The sequence below is a fragment of the Bos taurus genome, unplaced genomic scaffold (assembly GCF_002263795.3).
Source record: "Bos taurus isolate L1 Dominette 01449 registration number 42190680 breed Hereford unplaced genomic scaffold, ARS-UCD2.0 Leftover_ScbfJmS_1899, whole genome shotgun sequence".
In the NCBI taxonomy this organism is placed as follows: Eukaryota; Metazoa; Chordata; class Mammalia; order Artiodactyla; family Bovidae; genus Bos; species Bos taurus.
In genome coordinates, this window is record NW_020190994.1 from 337475 (window position 1) to 364796 (window position 27322).

Below are 27322 nucleotides of genomic sequence, written 5' to 3' on the forward strand. Positions count from 1 at the left end.
AAAATAATGGCTTACTACCCCAGTATTAAACTCACACTTGGAAATGGCTGGAATCCACAATTTCCCAAAATGTGAGGGGATGTGAACCATCTGGAGGGGAAAAATAATTACAGAGAAGTTATGTTTATTTAAAAAGTATCATGCCAAAATTAATTTTGATAACTAAAGCAAAATTAGTATAACAATCAGGATTGACTTAAATATTTTGCAGGTGTTTATTACTGACTTAGCACTTGGAGTGAGTCTTAGATAAGAGATCTAAAATGAGGGAACATTCTAAAATCCACCAACCCTTTCCAGTACTGCCACAAGATTTCCCCATTCTTTTGAAAATCAGGGCTCAATTTCAACTCCCCACCCACTGACATTTGGTGATATTTTTGTTTCTCTTTAGGTGTCATCCTATTTTCTCTTTCTTTTTACCACTTACATCTTCTTATTTCATTTTATGTGAATTTGTAATATGTTAAATTTGCTGGTGTTGTTTAGTCGCTAAGTCATATCTGACCCTTTTGTGTCCCCATGGACTGTAGCTCACTAGGCTCCTCTGTCCATGAGATTTTGCAGCCAAGAATACTGGAGTAGGTAGTCATTTTAGTCTCCAGATGATCTTCCCAACCTAGGGATTAAACCTAGGAATCTCCCTGCATTGGCAGGCAGATTCTTATCCTCTGTACTACCAGGGAAGCCCCTAAATACATATGTTTTAAAAAATATTGTTTTGATTATTTCATGAATTGTTTTTCTTAAAGCTCCTACGTGAAGAAATGAGTAATTTTTTATATCTTGTTCTTGCAGGAAGAATTTTAAATCGTTTTTCGAAAGACATAGGTCAAATGGATGACTTACTGCCCTTGACATTTCTTGATTTCATCCAGGTAACGTAGCAGTCCTGTCAGAGCTCTCATGGGGAAAAGCAGGTGCCTATTTCTCAAGGCCTTTTCACAGGGGCTGAGGGTGGGCCTTTCAAACTGGTGATGTGTCCTGTTATCTTCAGTAAGAGGCTATGTTTGTAAGAGAGAGGTGTGGTTGTGATTGAGAGGCTGAGTTAACATGAGTAACACCTGGGGCAGGAGTGGCTACACAGTCACCTCAAGGTTGGTCTGAAGCAGGGACATGCTGTGTAAGTGGTTCTTCCTCTGCCTTCCAGGTATCTGGTGTGGATTCCCTGTACTGTGAGCACATTTCATACCAGAGAGACAATCATCTCTCACAGAGAGATAGCCTTGATAAACTAAATTATGCATTGTATCGGCCTTCCTAGGTGGCTTAGTGGTAAAGAAGTTTCCTGCAGATACAGGAAAGACAAGAGACAAGAGTTCAGTCCTTGGGTGAAGAAGATCCCCTGGAGAAGGAAATGGCAACCCACTCCAGTATTCTTGCCTGGAAAATCTCATGGACAGAGGAGCCTGGTAGGCTGTAGTCTATAGTGTTTCAGGGACTCAGACATGACTGAGCACCAGCACGATGCATTTTATTACCACAGAGGGCACATATTTACTGCATGGTTTTGTTTGAATAAAGCCATATGTGGTTACTTACAAAGAAAAGATTGGTAAAAATAAGTTGAAAATAATACTTTAGCAAGGACAATGTTGTTGTTTAGTCACTAAGTTGTGTCCAACTCTTTTGTGACCCCATGGACTACAGCCCTGCAGGCTCCCCTGTCCATGGGATTTCTAAGGCTAGGGTACCCCAGTGGGTTGCCATTGCCTAGGGGATCTTCCTGACCCAGGGATCAAACCTGTGTTTCCTTTATTGGCAGGTGAATTCTTTACCACTGAGCCACCTGGGAGGTCCAACAAGGACAACAGAGAGCAGTTGTTGAGGGTACAAAGCCTTTAAGCCAGTAATTTGACTCTGGGATCAAAGTCATCTCAGAAAATGCCCTTTGTTTTTGTAGGCTTTTTTCTTTTCACGGGTTGATTGCTCTGCCTTGAGATGTCTTAAAGAAAGGAGAGAGAGAGAGAGAGAGAGAGAGACCTATGGAATACCTTCTATCCAGCCTCTGTTTTGTCTGTGAACTTGAGGTTCTAAAGAATGATGTTGTGTCATTTCTGCTCTCATCTCATTTAGTATCATTGCTCACATGGGCTGTTTTTTTCTGTTATTTAATTCTGTCTACTTTTCAGTGATTAAGTTTGCGGGGGATTTTCCTTTTCTTCCCAAGTGTTAATTTTGGAAATGAAATGGATTATGAAAGACTGCACACAGAAATGCAGCAGTGAACTTCTCAGTGCAGACAGCATAGCCTGTGGGCAAGGTTTCCACTGTTACCAATGTGAACAAAGCTGAGAGGCAGAGGCAGAGGACTTGTACTGCAAAGATGTCTGATTGTTTTCTATTTTGCAAACTTATTTTATAAATGTGCCCTGCTGGGTTTAACTATGGAATTTATTCCCAGAAACAATTTTTTCCTAAAAACAGGGTCACATTTTAACAGTGATTATGAATTACATTGAAAAGATTTTGCAAAAGGTTCTGTTTCTTTGCTATGGCAAGGTAGGCCAAGGTTGGGTTTCGGCCATGTACTTAGCTCATGGTTAGTTAGTGGTCATATCAGAATGGGCGGAGGTGAGTGCTTGTTCAGCTCCTTTAGACTGAGTCATGTAGTTTCTCTGAAGAAAAAAGTAAACTTGATGGTGAATGTGATCCTCCCATGGTGTTTTCCCACGTCTTGCCCTTTAGCAGCTTTCTTCATAGGCTGATTTTGAGAACTGAAAGTCATGATTCAAATTTATAAGAGGGAGACAAACACAGGGGCCTTGTTCCCAAACAGAGCTGGGAAAACACTTTTCAGCATAAAAAATACGTTTCTTGAAATCAAAGTATTTTTTTAAAATATTTGTGTAAATTCTTTATATATATAAAATTTTTAAATAATTTTAGATGTAAAAATGTAGAGGTAAAGAATAGATGGTTGACTCTGGTTATAAGGGGGTAAGTTAGCAAAATTAGGATTGACATATCTTACACTACCATGTGTTTAAACAAATAGTAGTGCGGAAGTTGTTTTTGTTATAGCTCAAGGAGCTCAGCTTGGTGATCTGTGGTGACCTACAGGGGGTGGAAAATGGTGGTGGGGAAGGAGGTCCAAGAGACGAGCGGAATTTGTATACATGTAGCTGATTCACTTCCTTGTCAGCAGAAACTAACAACAACATGTAAGACAGTTATACCCCAATTAAAATTTTTTTAAATTTAAAATATTCCCACAGTTTATTTTTTGTGTATGGTGTTAGAAAGTGCTCAGTTTCATTCTTTTACACAAGTGTGTTGACCAGTTTTCCCAGCACCACTTGTTAAAGAGATTGTCTTTAATTCCATTGTATATTTCTTGCCTCCTTTTTCAAAGATAAGGTGTCCATATTGTGCACTGGATTTATCTCTGGGCTTTTCTATTTGTTCATTTGATCTATATTTCTGTCTTTGTGCCAGTACCATACTGTCTTGATAACTGTGGCTTTGTAGTAGAAGCCTGAAGTCAGGTAGGTTGATTCCTCCAGTTCCATTCTTCTTTCTCCCAAGATAGCTTTGGCTATTTGAGGTTTTTTGTATTTCCATACAAATTGTGAAATCATTTTTTCTAGCTCTGTGAAGAAATACTTGGTTTAGCTTGATAGGGATTGCATTGAAGTCCTAATAAATTGCTTTGGGTAGTATACTCATATTTCACTATATTTTGATTTTCCAAATCCATGAACATGGTTTATTTCTCCATCTATTAGTGCCCTCTTTGATCTATTCACCAGTGTTTTATAGTTTTCTATATATAGGTCTTTAGTTTCTTTAGGTAGATATATTCCTAAGTATTTTATTCTTTTCGTTGCAATGGTGAATGGAATTGTTTTCTTAATTTCACTTTCTATTTTTCTCATTATAGTGTATAGGAATGCAAGGGATTTCTGTGTGTGTTGATTTTATATCCTGCAAATTTACTATATTCATTGATTAGTTCTAGTAATTTTCTGGTGGAGTCTTTAGGGTTTTCTAATGTAGAGGATATGTCATCTGCAAAAATAAAAAAGATTAAAGATCTCAATGTAAGACAGAAACTATAAAACTTCTAGAGGAGAACATAGGCAAAACACTCTCTGACATACATCACAGCAGGATCCTCTATGACCCACCACCCAGAATATTGGAAATAAAAGCAAAAATAAACAAATGGGACCTAATTAACCTTAAAAGCTTCTGCAACATCAAAGGAAACTATTAGCAAGGTTGAAAAGGCAGCCTTCAGAATGGGAGAAAATAATAGCAAATGAAGCAACTGACAAACAACTAATCTCAAAAATATACAAGCAACTCCTACAGCTCAACTCCAGAAAATAAATGACCCAATCAAAAAATGGGCCAAAGAACTAAATAGACATTTCTCCAAAGAAGACATATAGATGGCTAACAAACACATGAAAAGATGCTCAACATCTTTTGCAAATGCAACTGCAAATCAAATGCAAATGCAAATCAAAACCACTATGAGGTACTATTTCACACCAGTCAGAATGGCTGCGACCCAAATGTCTACAAGCAATAAATGCTGGAGGGGTGTGGAGAAAAGGGAACCCTCTTACACTGTTGGTGGGAATGCAAACTAGTACAAGCCACTATGGAGAAACAGTGTGGGATTCCTTAAAAAAACTGGAAATAGAACTGCCTTATGATCCAGCAATCCCACTGCTGGGCATGCACACTGAGGAAAACCAGAAGGGAAAGAGACACGTGTACCCCAATGTTCATTGCAGCCACTGTTTATAATAGCCAAGGACAATGGAAGCAACCTAGATGCCCATCAGCAGATGAATGATAAGAAAGCAGTGGTACATATACACAATGGAGTATTACTCAGCCATTAAAAAGAATACATTTGAATCAGTTCTAATGAGATGGATGAAACTGGAACCTATTATACAGAGTGAAGTAAGCCAGAAAGGGAAAAACACCAAACTACAGATATACTAATGGCATATATATGGAAATTTTAGAGAAGGATGGTAACAATAACCCTGTAATACGAGACAGCAAAAGAGACCCTGATGTATAAGACAGTCTTTTGGACTCTGTGGGAGAAGAAGAGAGTGGGATGATTTGGAGAATGGCATTGAAATATGTATAATATCATATATGAAATGAGTCGCCAGTCCAGGTTCAATGCAGGATCCTGGATGCTTGGGGCTGATGCACTGGGATGCCCCAGAGGCGATGGTATGGGGAGGGAGGAAGAAGGGGGGTTCAGGATGGGAAACACTGTATAGTCTGTGGCAGATTCCATTTTGATATTTGCAAAACCAATACATATTGTAAAGTTAAATAAAATAAAATTAAAAATAAAACTATTAAAAAAAAAATTCCCACAGGAAATGTTTGTAAAAGCTTTCTACAATAAGTGATTCATATTGAAAATCACTCATTTGAATTTGGTATTCTATTTTATTGATCACTTTGCTAGGAAACTTAAACCATTAGCTGTTTACCTTCTGAATTTTGTTGATATATGTGGACTTAAAAAGGAGGACAGGGGATTCTGATTACATATTCATATAGAAATGGTAGGCAGCAATGCCTGTTGATGGAATTCAGGAATTTGAGCAGCTTTCAGAATTTAAATAACACTGATGTGTCATCTAAATGGAAAAAAAAGTACTTGATGAATATTTTATTTATTAACTCATTTTACCCACTTATTTACCATTGTGAACAGGAGAGATGTTTGGAGGGCTTGTTTTAATTCATAGCTGTCTGATGCATAGTAAGTGATCATTTATTGTCATTTGAAAAGGACATACATTTAAATGATATTATAATTTACTAATCTCTCATAAGTGATTTATAGCAAACATAGAAGCAATCCTTTTGTTTTTATAAATCACTTAGTGAGAGATTAGTTGCTAACTTAGATTAATTACCTCATGTCAAAATCTAATTTGTAGTTCCTTCCAATTCAGTTGTTTAAGGGATGGTCCACTTACAACTTAACATCTGATCTTTTTGTACTCTTTAAAGCTACTTGGCATAGAAGTAGCTACTTTATTATTTATTTTTAAAAGTTTTACTAATTTTTATTACAGTATAGTTGTAGCATAACCATGTGTGTTACTTTATGCTGTTCAGGGAAAAGTGAACCAGTTATACCATATACAATATCTCCATTTTTTAATTTCTTTCCCATTTTGGTCACCACAGAGCACTGAATAGACTTCTCTGTGCTGTACAGTAGGTTCTCAAGTAGCGACTTTACATGAAGTAAATAAGACACTTACTTGTAATTAGATGTTTACAAGGAAATGCTAAGTCTTTTCTCTTGTTCCCTGTTAATTCATTCTGTGGCTGTAAGCATACCAGAGTTTTAGATTATGGGACATACTGTAAGTAGTGATATTTTGAAATATGCGGGAAAGGAAAATCAACTACTTTTTATCAGTTTAGTTCAGTCTCTCATTGTGTCCGATTCTTTGCGACCCAATGGACTGTAGCATGTCAGGCCTTCCAACATCAGGCCCTTCAGCATCACCCAACTCCTGGAGTTAACTCAAACTCATGTCCATTGAGTCAGTGATGGCATCCAACCATCTCATCCTCTGTCATATGCTTCTCCTCCCACCTTCAATCTTTCCGAACATCAGGGTCTTTTCAAATGAGTCAGCTCTTCACATCAGGTGGCCAAAGAATGGGAGCTTCAGCTTTCAGCATCAGTCCTTCCAATGAATATTCAGGACTGAAATCCTTTAGGATGGACTGGTTGGATCTTCCTGTGCAGTCCAAGGGGACTCTCAAGAGTCTTCTCCACACCACAGTTCAAAAGCATTTGAGTCTTTCAGCCATTAGCTTTCCTTTGGTCCAACTCTCACATCCATACATGACCACTTGGAAAAACCATAGCCTTAACTAGATGGACCTTTGTTGGAAGTAATGTCTCTGCTTTTTAATTATGCTGTCTGGATTGGTCATTACTTTTCTTTCAAGGGGAGTATGTGTCTTTTTATTTTGTGGCTGCCAGTCACCATCTGCAGTGATTTTGGAGGCCCCCAATAAAATAAAAGTCTGCCACTATTTCCACTGTTTCCCTATCTATTTGCCATGAAGTGATGGGACTGGATGCCATGATCTTAGATTTTCTGAATGTTGAGCTTTAAGCCAACTTTTTCACTCTCCTCTTTCACTTTCATCAAAGAGGCTCTAGTTCTTCATTTTCTTCCATAAGGATGGTGTCATCTGCATATCTGAGGGTATTGCTATTTCTCCTGGGCAATCTTGATTCAGCTTATGCTTCATCCAGCCCAGGATTTCTCATGATGTACTCTGCATATATGTTAAATAAGCAAGAGTGACAATACACAGCCTTTGACGTACTCCTTTTCCGAATTTGAACCAGTCTCTTATTCCATGCCCAGTTTTAACTGTTGCTTCCTGAGCTGGATACAGCATTTATCAGGAGGCAGGTCATGTAGTCTTTTATTCCTATGTCTTTCAGAATTATTCCAGAGGTTTATTGTGATCCATACAGTCAAAGGCCCTTGGCATAAGTCAATAAAGCAGAAAATAGATGTTTTTCTGGAACTCTCTTGCTTTTTTGATGATTCCGTGGGGTGGCAATTTGATCTCTGGTTTCTCTGCCTTTTCCAAAACCAGCTTGAACATCTTTAATTTATGGTTCAGTATTGCTGAAGCCTGGCTTGGAGAATTTTTGAGCATTAACTTTACAAGCATGTGAGATGAGTTGTAATTGTGTGGTAGTTTGAGCATTCTTTGGCATTGCCTTTCTTAGGGATTGGAATTAAAAACTTACCTTTTCCAGTCCTGTGCCATTGCCGAGATTTTCCAAATTTGCTGGTATATTGAGTGCAGCACTTTCACAACATCATCTTTTAGGATTTGAAAATAACTCAACTGGAATTAATATCATTTTTCTCCTGAGTCTTTATTAGACTTTTAATGAATTAGGAAAACCTAAAAATGCGCCTGCAGTTTACTACGATTTCCACCCTCCTCTGTGTTGTTTCTATTTCATGAGAAGAAAATAGTGTTTTTTATATTGTACTTTATTAAATATATTTGTGAAAGCATTGAGCTCTTACACAATCCATTGATATATTGTAGTTACATATATATATATATACAATTTATTGATTCTGTATTCTATATATGTAAAATTTATGTATAAATTTTACTTATAGAATAAAATACACAGTATCTTTATAAACGTCCTACCATGCTTTAGCGTCATTGAGTATAAGGCAGAGATCTTGTGCTGAGTGATGTTTCTTTATTTCAGGGTTAATTGTATCTACCATCCCTTTTTGGCATCTAAGATCTCTGTTGATATTCTATGTCCTGTTAATTCTTTCACAAACTTTGCACAACCAAAATGTTTGGAGTCCATTTTGAGAGCTCCGGTATTGTTCTTCAATAGAAATCCTATAGGTTAAGTCAGACACCAAGTTTTTTCTATGTCTTAACACTTTTAATGCCTAATTATGTTGATAGTTGAAAATGGAAGAGATGCTAGGACAAAAATCACTGTGCATGTTGATTAGTTTTATAAAAAGTTTCAAGCTATTTTTTCCTACAGAGAAATCTGAATATAGGAGTGTATGACTTTCTTGCAATTTTATGTGTATCTGTGACTGAATCAGAATGTTCCTCAGACTAACAGTGCTTTATTTTATATGTAAGCAGGCAAAGAAAAGCTATTAGAAAGAATGAAACAAAGAATCATACTTTTCCCAAAGAACATTTAACAAGCTTTAGTTATATCATCATTCCTTTTTAAAAATGGAAGACCTTTAATCTTAAGCTAGGGATGGTCCAACAATGTAACTTAATTTGTTAGAAGTTATGAGAAAACATGATTCTTCCTAGCTGTCGTTATTATGTGTCATTCTGATTGCAGTTGCACATATGACCCTTTTTGTAACTTACTTAGCTTAATACATTCATATTGCAAATGGAAGAAGTCTTTTATGTAAAAACTAAGTATCTCTGATTAAGAGTCAGCAGTCAATCCAATCAAATCTATAACGTTTTATAGTGTTCATTTGGTCTGTTGAGAAGCTTATAAATTTAGTTGTGCCTTATGACGCTAAGGCAAGTAAGAAAGGCTAGACCACCCAAGTGAACTCAATTAGACCGAGACTTTATCCCAAGACGGAGCACGATGCTTCTATAGCGGGTCCATAATAGTCGGACGTGCTGAATATTATCATCAATGTCTAGAACAAGTAAGACCTTAAATGAATTTTTTGCAGGATTGTGTTTTCTTAAGAGTCTCTAAAATATTGTTGTGGCAATAACAATTTAGATATAAGCTCCAACAGATAAGGAAAACATGTTTTGAATGTTTATTGCAAGTTTTTGGAAGGGCTTGTTACATTGTGTTATCTATGGTTTAGCGACCATTACTTGCACAACATTCTAAGGAAGCTGTTCTGTCTTTGTAATCATGCTAGTATCAACTGGAAAGAGCTCTACATAGCTCACTTTGAGTTTAGCACTAAATGAGCTAGCAATGAAAATTTATTTGTTAAAAAAACAATCTCAAAGTTTAATCTTCTGAAATTAGATCCGTGATAATCATCCATCCTAATAAATCTCACTACTCTGTTTTCTATGGTATCTTGGGTTATGTTAAGATGTCTATTAGTAAAATGTTGGAGGTGGATCCGTTTTAACGCAATTGGACCTGAAGGATTTTACTATGGTGCCTCACATCTACCTGAGGTCCTTTGACCTACGATCACTCAGACAGAGTAGGTCCCTGACTGCGCTCCTACATAGAGGGCAGCTTCATCAGGTACAGACTACGACTAGTGTGGCTAGACTTAGGCGTGCAGCCCAATTAGTAAAGGTAACTTGTGTTTTTTTGGTATGATGACTAGGATTTGTCGAGGCAGACATTTGAGTGTGCATATGGGAAATCCCAGGAATAAGATCAGCATGTTGCAAATGTTTTGACCAAGTGATTGAAAGGCGTGTTATACTAGGGTTTCAGGCAATTACCATGCGGATGTAAGTAAGCATTGGTTAGAATTACAGGAATATTCTAGAAGCCAGGCTGTTCGTTCTTTGTTTGCTAGTTGCACAATCAGTGCGTTGTATAGTGTAACCTATGTATGGTAGTTATCATGTTCACTGATTCTGTTTTCTAAACTTTATAGAGATCTGTTAAAATGCAAACTAGTGCTTTCAGGAAAAATTAGTGTAACGATAGAAGGGACCAGTTTAAGAAATGAATTGGGCATCCCAATAAGACGTCTCAGTTATCAACTTGGACTTTGCGTACTAGGTACAATGCCTGTGTATTAGGGATCTTTCATGTATAAGAAAGAAAGGTCCTAAGGTTATACCAGATGTAGACTATAACCCTTCCATGACCCCTTTAGATAACCTATGATTGTCAGGTGATCAACTCGATCTGAGGTCCTCTGAAGGGTAGCTTCACTTGGAGTCAATGCAGCAGTTCAGCGTAGGTTAGGACTTGGTGAAGCCATATTTCGGAAAACTTTTGTTTGCCAAGTGAAGATTGACATCGACCTTGTCAAACAGGAATACCATGTTTGGGAACAGGTCTAGATGAGGGGTGAGACGTTGGAACCTAATACTGTCATAACTACTGTGTGACCAAGATAAAGCCAGATATACGGCAAGCAAATCTACCAGCAGGATGTCCAGTATAATTATGGATTCTGAGCAAATGTGGTACAGATAACCCTTGTATACGAGTGCAGCTAAATAGAGACCGTTGATGTACTAAACTATGTCTTGCTAGGATTATCTCTGTGTCTAGTTTAACTGATATTGAGGCGTGATACTTTTAGGAGAACTGCAGACAAGTACGTTATAGATATAATAATTGGAAGTGCACAAGGTCATGTTCAAAGCATATGGATTGGGCCGAGCAATAATGGGACGAACCAACGGTAGTGGCTAATCGGAGCAGAGTGTAGAAGGGGCGGTTTCAGAAGATGAGGAAACTATGACTAACTCGTGGACCCAGAATACTCATTTGATATGTTGGTCACTCAAACCATAGAGCAGACTTCATAGATTTGACTAATGGAAATGCGTGAATTAAGAAGGCACAAACTATACAAATAAAAGCAAAAGGCTAGTGACAGTTGCATGGGTTAGCTATTACTTATCAAATTCTAAAAGAATGTCCTGTTAAAAGTGCTGCACCGAGGTATGCCAAGCAAATTGGAAAACTGTGAAGTGACCACAGAGATCTTGGAAAAAGTCAGTTTTCATTTCCCAATCCAAAGAAAGGGCAAACTGCAAAGAAATGTTCAAAACTTATTGAACACAAATGCACTTTCATCTCTCAGCTAGCAAATAATGCTCAAAATATCTCCCAAGTGAATTGCTTCAACTAGTACCTGAATTTCGAGAACTTTCCAGATATTCCAAGCTGGTTTTAGAAAAGCAGAGGAACTAGAGATCAAAGCTGCCAGGAATCTGGTTTGGATATCAAAAAGGCAAGAGAGTTCCATAAAAATATCTACTTTCTGACTATTATCTTGACTATGCAAGGCTTTCGACTGGTGTGTGGATTCACAATAAACTCTTGGAAAATTTCTGAAAGAGATGGGTATTACCAGACCACCTTGACCTGGCCTCCTAAAGGAAAATCTGTATTAGCAGATCAAGAAGCAACAGTTAGACCTGGACATGAAAACAATGGAAGGTCCAAGTTCAGGAAAGGAGTACGTCAAGGCTTGTATTTGTCACCTGACTTAATTTAACTTATATGCAGAGTACATCATGTGAAATCCTGGCTGGATGGAGCTCAAGCCAGAATCAAGATTGCCAGGAGAAATATCGAATAACCTTAGATATTAACAGATGACACCCCCATTATGGCAGAAAGGCAAACGAGAGAACATGTAGGAGCCTCTTTAATGGAAAGTTGAAAGAGGACAGTGAAACAGCTGGGTAGTTAAAAACTCAACATTCGAAAATAACTAAGATCTAGACATACTGTTACCACAAACTCACTTTCATTGGCAATAAGTGAGGGGAAACAGTGGAAACCAGTGAGATGACTTGTTTTCTTGGCTCCAAAAATCACTGCAGATGCGTGACTGCGGGCCATGAAATTAAAGACGCTGCTCCTTGGAAGGAAAGCATGACCAATCTAGAAGCATATTAAAAAGCAGAGGACATTACTTTTCTGACAAGAAGTCCAAGTTCTGGTCAAAGCTCTGGTTTTTTTAGTTAGTCATGAATGGATGTGAGAGTGGACCAAGGAAAGCATAGTGCTGAAGACGTGATGCTTTTGACTGTGGTGTTGGAGAAGCATCTTGGTGTCCCTTGGCCTCAAGGCAGAGATCCAGACCAGTCCATCCTAAAGGAAATCAGTCCTGAATATCACTGGAGAGGACTGATGCTAATGAAGGGCCCAATACTCTTTGGCCACCTGAGTGAAGAGCTGACTTCTTGAAAAGACACCTGAGTTGGAAGATTGAAGGGGGAGGAGGAGGGAGGATGACAGAGAGATACAGATGAGACTTTGGATTTATCACCGACTCAGATGACATGAGTTTTAGCCAAGCTCTGGGAGTTGGTGATGGCACAGGAGCGCTGGGTGCTGCAGTCCATAAGAGTTGCAAAGCAGCTACAATTGACTGAGCATCCTAAATTGAAACTGACTGATTCACACACTTTTAGCAATATCTCTGAGTACTACTGTGGCATTTAAACAGATTAATTACATTGCTGCTAACACTGTCACGCAATGGCAGCCTAAGGAACCTTAGTGAGGATGATGACATCTGCGCGTCCTTTCAGACTTCGTCTCCTGTGAAATCGGAAAGTAACTCTGCTCTTTCTAGTTCCACACAAGACTTCTTATTGATAAGTTAAAAATAAAGACTGTTGCAGGTCAGCATCATGTGTAGGATTTAACTCAGCACATGTTGTTTGGATCCAGGCAGGAGCAGAGGTATAGGATAATAAACTGTTGCAGGGCCACGGACACAGATCTGATTTATTATGAAGCATGTTAATTGAGGAAATGATTTGGAAGAGATCTGTGCTTTTATTGTTGTGAAGTTTGCGTTCCACTTTTGTCAGATTAATTTGAAAAACTACAGTCATTGAGTGGGAGTATCAAGTGGGACTGGATTTTCTGTTCTCCAAAGGCCTTTAGCAGTTGCTATCATTGACCCACAGTTAACCAGATCACTTTTGGTATCAAGTACCTGTCGGTTATCTGCCAGATGGGCTGACTTATTATTATTCAAGGATTTGGAATGAAGTTTTAAATCCTTCAAAGGTTACTAATTCCTAGAGCCAGCTAGCACACTGTGGTATATTCTTGTCTCCCCTCCTGTGATCTATTAACATGACTTCATCCTTTCAATGAAAATAGAAGCCCAAATGAGTACTGCCAAACGATTACGACCTGCAGGTTGTACAAAAGGTTAGGCGGCCATAAATTAATTACTCTTTAGTCGGAAGGAGTATAAGTAATTGTTAACCCCTTTCCTGTGATTATTTTCAGAAGTTGGAATTTGGCTAATAAGATTTATTTTATGTGGACCTTTGTTTCTGGTATGTTTTGTTCATGAAGAGAAATTCCACATATAGTAGGGGGTTACATTTGTTACGAATATTCAAGCAATTGTATCTCAGCTTGCACCTCGTGACAGCCCAAGTAAGCTTTACAGACAAGAGTGTCGGAGGCAAGGAAATAATCAACTTATTGGAAGCTGGCAGACTGGAAGAGGCAACTAACGTCTCCAAATTAACAAATCTTATTGGGCGTCTGGATCCAGTTCTTTTATAGAACAAAAGAGGAAAGCAGGAAAGGAAGGTCAAGTCAAAAGGCCATGTTATCTTGCAAATGGAGAGGAATGTGTCATTTTCTTCTTTTCTGTAGCCATTCACAAGTGGCCAAGCTTAGACTGTCTCTCTTGTGAGCAGAAAAAGTCACTTTAGTTTAACATTCAGGCAGAGAAGTAGGGATTCACCAACAAAGCGATGGTAGCAAAAGCTAAAGTCAAAGAGATCCAACATTGTGCAAATCAAAACCGGCTTCCTCACCTATTACAGTCCTTTGATCTGCATCTCTGCTATCTGGGGCCAGTGTCCTGTGCTTTCTCATCCTGAGTCTCCCACAGGGTGCCCCCACCCTTTGGCAGGGAGTGTCTGCAGAGTCCTGATGGCTTGCAGCATCCTTTGTTTACTGATGTGATAGTGGCATTTATAGTTCACACCAAATATTTACTAGAAATTAGTTATCATTGTCTTAATCCTTACCTACCGCCTTTAGGATATACTGTTAGGATTCTTGAGAAGGGAAATTAAAATCAACATTATAGTAGATCCTTAGTCATTTAGTAATATTTCTGTTTTCCTGCCTACATCCTGCTGGTCTTCTTAGAACGCTTAATCACAAATTCTGTGTTTGTCACACCTGGCTACACCTCTTTGAAAATAATGGCTTACTGCTACTTCTACTCTACTGCTAAGTCCACTTCAGTCGTGCCCGACTCTGTGGACCCCCATAGACGGCAGGCCCAACCAGGCTCCGCCATCCCTGGGATTCTCCAGTCAAGAACACTGGAGTGGGGTTGCCATTTCCTTCTCCAATGCCATTAAAGTGAAAAGTGAAAAGTGAAGTCACTGCCCAGTCGTGTCTGACTCTTTGCGACACCATGGACTTGCAGCCTACCAGGGCTCCTCTGTCTATGGGATTTCCAGGCCAAGAGTACTTGGAGTGGTGGTTTTTGCCATTGCCTTCTGCAAATGGCTTACCTACCCCAGTATTAAACTCACACTTGGATAATGGCTGGAATCCACAATTCCCAAAAATTGTGAGGGATATTTTTTTCTTCCCTGTTCCATAGGGGGAATATACAAAGAGACCTGTATTTTAGGCTATATGGAAAAGAAGATATAATTTTCATCCTCGATCTGAACTGGTACTTTACAGTTTATTCAGGTAAAGTTGAATCTTCTAGTCCATTTATGAGAGTCTGAGGTTGTTACAATGAGGCTGTGTGAGTAACTAGGCCTCCAGGAGTAGTTCAGTAATGTCTTATGTGACTAAGAGTCCTGAAAGTTGCATTTACGCTGTGAAATTAACTAGAATAAATTATTTTTTAAAATTAGAAATTCGTAGAAGAAGAGGTTGAATGAAGACTCTTAATTTACTGTGCACTTGGCTTTGGGAGTTAAACCAGGATTGCACATTATGAAAATCAGCCACTGGAAATATGTGGGTATTGTCTATTCTAATAAGTCACTTTAGCTAAATCTTGTATCATCGTATGAGTGGGCAAGGAGATTAGAAAGGGATCCCCATCCTGTGGTTCAGAGTGTTCTAATTTCGTCTGAATAAATCCTGGCTTTTATTGATCTTACATGAAATTCTCTGGCAGCAAGGGTCCTGAAATGAAGGTGTTATTGCCTTGTCGGTATGCAGACTTCCACACTGCTCCTCTCTTGGGCTTCACTAATTACTTGAGAAGCTAAACAGGAAGTAATCCAGTGTGTGGGATTATTTTTTTTAATTTTATTTTTAATATAAATTTATTTATTTTAATTGGAGATTAATTACTTTCCAATATTGTATTGGTTTTGCCATATATCAACATGAATCCGCCATACATGGAATTTAGAAAGATGGTAATGATAACTCTGTATGCGAGACAGTGTGTGAGATTAGAATTCCTTCTCTTTCTTACCTTGAGATCACCGTGTTATCTCATCCCCAACTGTGTGATTGACTTAACATTTGGCTTGCCAGACTAATAAAATGACCCTCTCTATTCACAGGAGTGTTTAGAATTTATATAGCATTCATCTTCACCTAAAATTTTAAATATCTTCTTCCATTCATCTGTTGATGGACATCTAGATTGCTTCCATGTCCTAGCTTTTGTAAATAGTGCTGCTGTGAACCTTGAGGACCATGTGTCATTTGGATTATGGTGTCCTCAGGATATTGCCCAGTAGTGGGCTTGCTGGGTCATATGGTAGTTTTATTCCTAGTTTTTAAAAGAATTTTCATACTGTTCTCCATGGTGAACAGTATGGCTGTATCAATGTACATTCCCACCAACAGTGTAAAAAGGTTTCCTTTTCTCCACACTCTCTCTGGCATTTATTGCTTGTAGATTTTTTGATGATGGCCATTCTGACTGGTGTGAAGTCCTACCTTATTGTAGTTTTGATCTACATATGGATGTGAGAGCTGGACTATCAAGATAGCTGAATGCTGAAGACTTGATGCTTTTGAATTGTGCTGTTGGAGAAGACTCTTGAGAGTCCCTTGGACTGCAAGGAGATCCAACAAGTCCATCCTAAAGGAAATCAGTCCCGAATGTTCATTGGAAGGACTCATGCTGAAGCTGAAGCTCCCATACTTTGGCCACCTGATGCAAAGAACTGACTTCTTGGAAAAGACCCTCATGCTGGGAAAGACTGATGGCAGGAGGAGAAGGGGACAACAGAGGATGAGATGGTTGGATGGCATCATCCACTTGAGAGACTTGAGTTTGAGCAAGCTCCAGGATTTGGTGATGGACAGGGAAGCCTGGCGGCCTGCAGTCCATGGGGTCACAAAGAGTCAGACACAACTAAGTGACTGAACTGAATTGACCTGAAAAATTAAGTGATGTTGAACATTTTTTCATGTGCCTTTTGGCCATCTGTCTGTCTTCTTTGGAAAGTGTCTATTTAAGTCTTCTGCCCATTTTTTGATTTTTTTTTTTTTTTTTTTTTGAGTTACATGAGCTGTTTGTATATTTTGGAAATTAATCCCTTGAAAATTGCTTAGTTTGCAGATATTTTTCTCATTATCAAGGTTGTCTTTTCATCTCATTTATGGAACATATATACACTGGCATATTTTTGTTATTCAGTTGCTAAATCATGTCTGACTCATTTTCAACCCCATGGACTGTAGCCTATCAGGCTTCTCTTCCATGTGGTTTACTAGGCAAAAATACTAGAGTGAATTGCCATTTCGTTCTCCAGGGGGTCTATGTGACCCAGGGATTGAACCTGCATCCTCCATTGGCAGGCAGGTTCTTTACCACTGAGCCACCAGGGAAGCCCACACTGGAATATTACTCAACCATAAAAAGGAACAAAATTGGGTCATTTGTAGACATGGATGGACCTAGAGTCTGTCATACAGAGTGAAGTAAGTCAGAAAGAGAAAAACAAAAATGCATAATTAACACATATATGTGGAATCTAGAAAAATGGTACAATATAGATGCTATTTGCAACAGTAGGAATAGAGACCACTGAGTTATTTCTGGTCTGACCCAAAGTGCTATGAAATCTACACGAAGCCTCACTTTCCCACAAGTAGGGGGGAGGTGGTGCTTGTTCAGCCTCCTCTTATGACTGTCATGTAGTTTCTCTGAAGAAAAAGTAAACTTGATGGTGAATGTGATCCTCCCATGGTGTTTTCCCACGTCTTGCCCTTTAGCAGCTTCTTCATAGGTGATTTTGAGAACTGAAAGTCATGATTCAAATTTATAAGAGGGAGACAAACACAGGGCCTTGTTCCCAAACAGAGCTGGGAAACACTTTTCAGCATAAAATACGTTTCTTGAATCAAAGTATTTTTTAAATATTTGTGTAAATTCTCTTTATATATATAAAATTTAATAATTTTTAGATGTAAAAATGTAGAGGTAAAGAATAGATGGTTGACTCTGGTTAAGGGGGTAAGTTAGAAAATTAGGATTGACATATCTACACTACCATGTGTAAAACAAATAGATAGTGGGAAGTTGTTTTTGTATAGCTCAAGGAGCTCAGCTTGGTGATCTGTGGTGACCTACAGGGGTGGAAATGGTGGTGGGGAAGGAGGTCCAAGAGAGAGCGGATATTTGTATACATGTAGCTGATTCACTTCCTTGTTCAGCAGAAACTAACACAACATTGTAAGACAGTTATACCCCAATTAAAATTTTTTTAATTTAAATATTCCCACAGTTTATTTTTGTGTATGGTGTTAGAAAGTGCTCTAGTTTCATTCTTTTACAAGTGGTTGACCAGTTTTCCCAGCACCACTTGTTAAAGAGATTGTCTTTAATCCATTGTATATTCTTGCCTCCTTTTTCAAAGATAAGGTGTCCATATGTGCATGGATTTATCTCTGGGCTTTCTATTTTGTTCCATTGATCTATATTTCTGTCTTTGTGCCAGTACCATACTGTCTTGATGACTGTGGCTTTGTAGTAGAGCCTGAAGTCAGGCAGGTTGATTCCTCCAGTTCCATTCTTCTTTCTCAAGATCGCTTTGGCTATTCGAGGTTTTTTGTATTTCCATACAAATTGTGAAATCATTTGTTCTAGCTCTGTGAAGAATACTGTTGGTAGCTTGATAGGGATTGCATTGAATCTATAAATTGCTTTGGGTAGTATACTCATTTTCACTATATTGATTTTTCCAATCCATGAACATGGTTTATTTCTCCATCTATTAGTGCCCTCTTTGATTTCTTTCACCAGTGTTTTATAGTTTTCTATATATAGGTCTTTAGTTTCTTTAGGTAGATATATTCCTAAGTATTTTATTCTTTTCGTTGCAATGGTGAATGGAATTGTTTTCTTAATTTCACTTTCTATTTTCTCATTATTAGTGTATAGGAATGCAAGGGATTTCTGTGTGTTGATTTTATATCCTGCAAATTTACTATATTCATTGATTAGTTCTAGTAATTTTCTGGTGGAGTCTTTAGGGTTTTCTATGTAGAGGATCATGTCATCTGCAAAAATAAACTCAAAATGGATTAAAGATCTAAATGTAAGACCAGAAACTATAAAACTCCTAGAGGAGAACATAGGCAAAATACTCTCCGACATACATCACAGCAGGATCCTCTATGACCCACCTCCTAGAATATTGGAAATAAAAGCAAAAATAAACAAATGGGACCTAATTAAACTTAAAAGCTTCTGCACAACAAAGGAAACTATAAGCAAGGTGAAAATACAGCCTTCAGAATGGGAGAAAATAATAGCAAATGAAGCAACTGACAAACAACTAATCTCAAAAATATACAAGCAACTCCTACACCTCAATTCCAGAAAAATAAATGACCCAATCAAAAAATGGGCCAAAGAACTAAATAGACATTTCTCCAAAGAAGACATACAGATGGCTAACAAACACATGAAAAGATGCTCAACATCACTCATTATCAGAGAAATGCAAATCAAAGCCACTATGAGGTACCATTTCACGCCAGTCAGAATGTCTGCGATCCAAAAGTCTACAAGCAATAAATGCTGGAGAGGGTGTGGAGAAAAGGGAACCCTCTTACACTGTTGGTGGGAATGCAAACTAGTACAGCCACTATGGAGAACAGTGTGGAGATTCCTTAAAAAACTGGAAATAGAACTGCCTTATGATCCAGCAATCCCACTGCTGGGCAAACACACTGAGGAAACCAGAATTGAAAGAGACCCATGTACCCCAATGTTCATCGCAGCACTGTTTATAATAGCCAGGACATGGAAGCAACCTAGATGTCTATCAGCAGATGAATGGATAAGAAAGCCATGGTACATATACACAATGGAGTATTACTCAGCCAGTAAAAAGAATACATTTGAATCAGTTCTAATGAGGTGGATGAAACTGGAGCCAATGATACAGAGTGAAATAAGCCAGAAAGAAAAACACCAATACAGTATACTAACGCATATATATGGAATTTAGAAAGATGGTAACAATAACCCTGTATACGAGACAGCAAAAGAGACCCTGATGTATAGAACAGTCTTTTGGACTCTGTGGGAGAAGAAGAGAGTGGGATGATTTGGGAGAATGGCATTGAAATATGTATAATATCATATATGAAATGAGTCGCCAGTCCAGGTTCAATGCAGGATCCTGGATGCTTGGGGCTGATGCACTGGGATGCCCCAGAGGGATGGTATGGGGAGGGAGGAAGAAGGGGGGTTCAGGATGGGGAACACATGTATACCTGTGGCAGATTCATTTTGATATTTGGCAAAACCAATACAATATTGTAAAGTTAAATAAAATAAAATTAAAAATAAAATATTAAAAAAAAAATTCCCACAGGAAATGTTTGTAAAAGCTTTCTACAAAAAGTGATTCATATGAAAATCCACTCATTGAAATTTGGTATTTATTTTATTGATCACTTGCTAAGAAACTTAAACCCATTAGCTGTTTACCTTCTGAATTTGTTGATTATGTGGACTTAAAAAGGAGGAAGGGATTCTGTTACATATTCATATAGAATGGTAGGCAGCAAATGCCTGTTGATGGAATTCAGGAATTTGAGCAGCTTTCAGAATTTAAATAACACTGATGTGTCATCTAAATGGAAAAAAAGTACTTGATGGAATATTTATTATATTAACTCTATTTACCCACTCTATTTACCATTGTGAACAGGAGAGATGTTTGGAGGGCTGTTTTAATTCATAGCTGTCTGATGCATAGTAGTGATCATTTATGTCATTGAAAAGACATACATTTAAATGATATTTATTTACTAATCTCTCACTAAGTGATTTATAGAAACATAAAGCATATGCTTTATGTTTCTATAAATCACTTAGTGAGAGATTAGTTGCTAACTTAGATTAATTACCTCATGTCAAAATCTAATTTGTAGTTCCTTCCAATTCAGTTGTTTAAGGGATGGTCCACTTACAACTTAACATGATCTTTTTGTACTCTTTAAAGCTACTTGGGCATAGAAGTAGCTACTTTATTATTTATTTTTAAAAGTTTTACTAATTTTTATTACAGTATAGTTGTAGCATAACCATGTTGTGTTACTTTGTGCTGTTCAGGAAAGTGAACCAGTTATACATATACATATATCCTCCCATTTTTTAATTTCTTTCCCATTTTGGTCACCACAGAGCACTGAATAGACTTCTCTGTGCTGTACAGTAGGTTCTCAAGTAGCGACTTTACATGAAAGTAAATAGACACTTACTTGTAATTAGATGTTTACAAGGAAATGCTAAGTCTTTTCTCTTGTTCCCTGTTAATTCATCTGTTGGCTGTAAAGCATACCAGAGTTTTAGATTATGGGACATACTGTAAGTAGTGATATTTGAAATATGGGGAAAGGAAAATCAACTACTTTTTATCAGTTTAGTTCAGTCTCTCAGTTGTGTCCGATTCTTTGCGACCCAATGGACTGTAGCATGTCAGGCCTTCCAACATCAGGCCCTTCAGCATCACCAACTCCTGGAGTTTACTCAAACTCATGTCCATTGAGTCAGTGATGGCATCCAACCATCTCATCCTCTGTCATATGCTTCTCCTCCCACCTTCAATCTTTCCGAACATCAGGGTCTTTTCAAATGAGTCAGCTCTTCACATCAGGTGGCCAAAGAATGGGAGCTTCAGCTTTAGCATCAGTCCTTCCAATGAATATTCAGGACTGATATCCTTTAGGATGGACTGGTTGGATCTCCTTGCAGTCCAAGGGACTCTCAAGAGTCTTCTCCAACACCACAGTTCAAAAGCATTGAGTCTTCAGCATTAGCTTTCCTTTGGTCCAACTCTCACATCCATACATGACCACTGGAAAAACCATAGCCTTAACTAGATGGACCTTTGTTGGCAAAGTAATGTCTCTGCTTTTTAATATGCTGTCTGGATTGGTCATTACTTTTCTTTCAAGGAGTATGTGTCTTTTTATTTTGTGGCTGCAGTCACCATCTGCAGTGATTTTGGAGCCCCCCAATAAATAAAGTCTGCCACTATTTCCACTGTTTCCCTATCTATTTGCCATGAAGTGATGGGACTGGATGCCATGATCTTAGTTTTCTGAATGTTGAGCTTTAAGCCAACTTTTTCACTCTCCTCTTTCACTTTCATCAAAGAGGCTCTAGTTCTTCACTTTCTCCCATAAGGATGGTGTCATCTGCATATCTGAGGTTATTGCTATTTCTCCTGGCAATCTTGATTCCAGCTTATGCTTCATCCAGCCCAGGATTTCTCATGATGTACTCTGCATATATGTTAAATAAGCCAGGTGACAATACACAGCCTTGACGTACTCCTTTCCGAATTTGGAACCAGTCTCTTATTCCATGCCCAGTTTTAACTGTTGCTTCCTGAGCTGCATACAGCTTTATCAGGAGGCAGGTCAGGTAGTCTTTTATTCCTATGTCTTTCAGAATTTTCCAGAGTTTATTGTGATCCATACAGTCAAAGGCCTTGGCATAGTCAATAAAGCAGAAATAGATGTTTTTCTGGAACTCTCTTGCTTTTTTGATGATTCCGTGGGGGTGGCAATTTGATCTCTGGTTTCTCTGCCTTTTCCAAAACCAGCTTGAACATCTGGAATTTTATGGTTCACGTATTGCTGAAGCCTGGCTTGGAGAATTTTGAGCATAACTTTACAAGCGTGTGAGATGAGTGTAATTGTGTGGTAGTTTGAGCATTCTTTGGCATTGCCTTTCTTAGGGATTGGAATTAAAACTTACCTTTTCCAGTCCTGTGGCCATTGCCGAGATTTCCAAATTTGCTGGTATATTGAGTGCAGCACTTTCACAACATCATCTTTTAGGATTTGAAATAACTCAACTGGAATTAATTATCATTTTTCTCCTGAGTCTTTATTAGGACTTTTAATTGAATTAGGAAAACCTAAAATGCGCCTGCAGTTTATACGATTTCCACCCTCCTCTGTGTTGTTTCTATTTCATGAGAAGAAAATAGTGTTTTTTATATTGTACTTTATAAATATATTTTGTGAAAGCATTGAGCTCTTACACAATCCATTGTATATGTGTAGTTACATATATATATATATACAAATTTATTGATTCTGTATTCTATATATGTAAATTTATGTATAAATTTTACTTATAGAATAAAATACACAGTATCTTTATAAACTGCCTACCATGCTTTAGCGTCATTGAGTATAAGGCAGAGATCTTGTGCTGAGTGATGTTTCTTTATTTCAGGGTTAATTGTATCTACCATCCTTTTTGGCATCATAAGATCTCTGTTGATATTCTATGTCCTTGTTAATTCTTCACAAACTTTGCACAACAAAATGTTGGAGTCCATTTTGAGAGCTCCGGTATTGTTCTTCAATAGAAATCCTATAGGTAAGTCAGACACCAAGTTTTTCTATGTCTTAACACTTTTAATGCCTAATTATGTTTGATAGTTGAAAATGGAAGAGATGCTAGGACAAAAATCACTGTGCATGTTGATTAGTTTTATATAAAAAGTTTCATAGCTATTTTTTCCTACCAGAGGAAATCTGAATATAGGAGTGTATGAGCTTTTCTTGCAATTTATGTGTATCTGTGACTGAATCAGAAATTGTCCTCAGACTAACAGTGCTTTATTTTATAGTAAGCAGGCAAAGAAAAAGCTATTAGAAAGAATGAAACAAAGAATCAATACTTTTCCCCAAAGCAACATTTTAACAAGCTTTAGTTATAATCATCCATTCCTTTTTAAAATGGAAAGACCTTTAAGTTCTTAAGCTAGGGATGTGATTTTCCATAAACTCTTAATGTAACTTTAATTTGAAAACATTTTTATTTTGAGAAGTCTATAATGAAAGGAAAAACCATGATTCCCTTAGCTGTTCGTTAGTTATTTGTGAATCATTATTTTCTGTATCTTGCATGGTGCACAATAGGACTTTTTTTTGTAATCCCTTACAATAAAGCCTTAATAGCCATTTGCTAAATTATATGCAAAATGAGATTAGCACAGTGCAGAATTTTATTTGTTAAAAAACAAATTAAAAGTTTTAATTCCTTCTGTGAATTATAGAGTTCAGCAGATCAATTCATCCAATATCCAAATAATCTTATAATCTGTTTTACTAGTGGTTCATCTTGGGTTCTGTTGAAGAAGTATAATATAAATGTTAGGTGAGTCCTAGACTGCTAATTTGGAGAAGGAAATGGCAACCCACTCCAGTGTTCTTGCCTGGAGAATCCCAGGGACGGGGGAGCCTGATGGGCTGCCGTCTATGGGGTCGCACAGAGTCGGACGTGACTGAAGTGACTTAGCAGTAGCAGCAGCAGTAAAGATAAATGAATGTATATTTTGCAGGATGGTTTAAGAGTCCATTTGTTGTGTGGCATATGAAACATCCAACAGATAATGATAACATGTTGAAATGTTTTTGACAAGTTTTGGAAGGTTGGCTGTGTTACATGGTGTTAAGCTAACATGGTGTTAAGAAGGACCTTCTTCCAGGAACATCTCTATAGGAGACAGGCTGTGTGTGTCTTTGTTTCATTGCCCATTCATTTCTGGGACCACAGAGCTCTGACATGCGTTCATACTTTGAGGTTTACCTAAATAGTAATGGAAAATTAGTTAAAACACAAGATCAGTTAAATGTATACATCCTCCTCAATAAAATCCACTCTCTAGTTTTGCAATGGACTTTTGGTTATATTTAAGTGGTCTTGTGGTATGTGGCAGGTGGATCTTCAGTGTTAAGCAAGAGTGTCCCTGAAGGTTTCCTAGTGGTTGCTTCCTCTACCTTGAGGCCTTTGACCTGTCGTACTTCAGAAAGTAGTCTCCTGACCTGGCTTCCTACAAAGGGTTAGTTCATCAGTGTACATGCCTACGCTGTTCAGGTGGTTAGACTTGTGCTGAGGCCCAAGGTGGCTTTGTTTTTTTGCAAGTGATGATTGACAGGACCTGTCGAGGCAGGAATGAGGGCTGGAGGGAGGATAGGAATAAGCTCAGCATGGTCATCAACCAGCTGTGTGACCAAGGATAAAGCATGTAGATACTACTGGGCAGGCAAATCTCCAGGCAGGATGGTGCCATGGTTATAATTATGGATTCTAGAACCAGCTGTCTCGTTTCAGTCCTGTTGCTAGTTACTAATAGCAGTAGCCAGTTATAGTTATGTTAATCTTTATGTATGTGCTAGTTATTTCATTTCTCTGTGTCTCGATTTTCTAACCTGTAAAATATGAGGATACTGTTAACACACTGGCAAAGACTAGAGGTTGCTTCAAGAAAATTAGAGATATGAAGGGAACATTTCAAGCAAAGATGGGCACAATAAAGGGCAGAAATGGTACGGACCTAACAGAGCAGAAGATATTAAGAAAAGGTGCCAAGAATACACAGAAGAACTATACAAAAAACACCTTCATGACCCAGATAACCATGATGGTGTGATCACTCACCTAGAGCCAGACTTCCTGGAGTCTGAAGTCAGATAGGTGTTAGGAAGCATCACTACAAAAAAACTAGTGCACAATGGAGTATTACTCAGCCGTTAAAAAGAATACGTTTGAATCAGTTCTAATGAGGTGGATGAAACTGGAACCTATTATACAGAGTGAAGTAAGCCAGAAAGAAAAACACCAATACAGTATACTAACGCATATATATGGAATTTAGAAAGATGGTAACAATAACCCTGTATACGAGACAGCAAAAGAGACCCTGATGTATAGAACAGTCTTGTGGACTCTGTGGGAGAGGGAGAGGGTGGGATGATTTAGGAGAATGGCATTGAAATACGTATAATATCATATATGGAACGAGTCGCCAGTCCAGGTTCGATACACGATACTGGATGTTTGGGGCTGATGCACTGGGACGACCCAGAGGGATGGTATGGGGAGGGAGGAAGGGGGAGGGTTCAGGATGGGGAACACATGTATACCTGTGGCAGATTCATTTCGATATTTGGCAAAACCAATACAATATTGTAAAGTTTAAAAATAAAATTAAATTAAAAAAAAACTAAAACTAAAAAAAAAAAAAAAGCTAGTGCAGTTGATGGAGTTAGCTGAATTACTTCAAATTCTAAAAGATGCTCCTGTAAAAGTGCTGCACTCAGTATGCCAGCAAATTTGGAAAACTGTGGAAGTGGCCACAGGACTGGAAAAAGTCAGTTTTCATTCCAATCCCAAAGAAAGGCAATGCTAAAGAATGTTCAAACTATTGCACAATTGCACTCATCTCTCATGCTAGCAAAATAATGCTCAAAATTCTCCAAGTGATGCTTCAATAGTACCTGAATCGAGAACTTCCAGATATTCAAGCTGGTTTTAGAAAAGGCAGAGGAACCAGAGATCAAGCTGCCAACATCTGTTGGATCATCAAAAAGGCTAGAGAGTTCCATAAAAATATCTACTTCTGCTTTATTGACTATGCAAAGGCCTTTGACTGTGTGGATCACAATAAACTCTGGAAAATTCTGAAAGAGATGGTATTACCAGACCACCTGACCTGCCTCCTAAGAAATCTGTATGCAGATCAAGAAGCAACAGTTAGACCTGGACATGAAACAATGGATAGGTTCCAAGTTCGGAAAGGAGTACGTCAAGGCTGTATATTGTCACCTTACTTATTTAACTTATATGCAGAGTACATCATGTGAAATCCTGGGCTGGATGAAGCTCAAGCCAGAATTAAGATTGCCAGGAGAAATATCAATAACCTTAGATATGCAGATGACACCACCATTATGGCAGAAAGCAAAGAGGAACTTAGGAGCCTCTTGATGAAAGTGAAAGAGGAGAGTGAAACAGCTGAGTTAAAACTCAACATTCGGAAAACTAAGATCATGACATCTGGTCCCATCATTTCATGGCAGATAAGTGGGGAAACAGTGGAAAGAGTGAGAGACTTTGTTTTCTTGGGCTCCAAAATCACTGCAGATGGTGACTGCAGCCATGAAATTAAAAGACGCTTGCTCCTTGGAAGAAAAGCTATGACCAATCTAGATAGCATATTAAAAAGCAGAGACATTACTTTGCTGACAGAAGTCCATTTGGTCAAAGCTATGGTTTTTTTAGTAGTCATGAATGGATGTGAGAGTAGGGCCATAGGAAAGCTAGTGCTGAAGACTTGATGCTTTTGAACTGTGGTGTTGGAGAAGATTCTTGGGAGTCCCTTGGACCTCAAGGAGATCCAACCAGTCCATCCTAAAGGAAATCAGTCCTGAATATTCACTGGAAGGACTGATGCTGAAGCTCCAATTCTTTGGCCACCTGAAGTGAAGAGCTGACTCATTTGAAAAGACCCTGATGTTGGGAAAGATTGAAGGTGGGAGGAGAGGGGGATGACAGAGGATAAGATGGTTGGATGTTATCATCGACTCGATGGACATGAGTTTGAGCAAGCTCTGGGAGTTGATGATGGACAGGGAGGCCTGGTGTGCTGCAGTCCATAGAGTTGCAAAGAGTCAGATATGACTGAGCAGCTAAATTGAACTGACTGATTCACACACTTGTGAATATCTCAGTACTGTGGGCATTAAACAGATTAATACATTTGTAACACTTAGCACATGGGCAATGCCTAAGGAACCTTAGCGAGGATGATGACATGGTGTCTGGGA

At 38.2% G+C, this 27322-nt stretch overlaps 1 protein-coding gene across 1 annotated transcript in view; it reads left to right on the forward strand.

The window, feature by feature from the left end:
- Window positions 1-27322, forward strand: part of LOC101902555 (ATP-binding cassette sub-family C member 4) — a 313640-nt gene that overhangs the window by 134100 nt on the left and 152218 nt on the right. Inside the window, 2 exon segments of the mRNA XM_059884434.1 lie at window positions 14850-14944; window positions 22941-23087. Of these exon segments, the coding sequence (XP_059740417.1) occupies window positions 14850-14944; window positions 22941-23087 (242 nt within the window).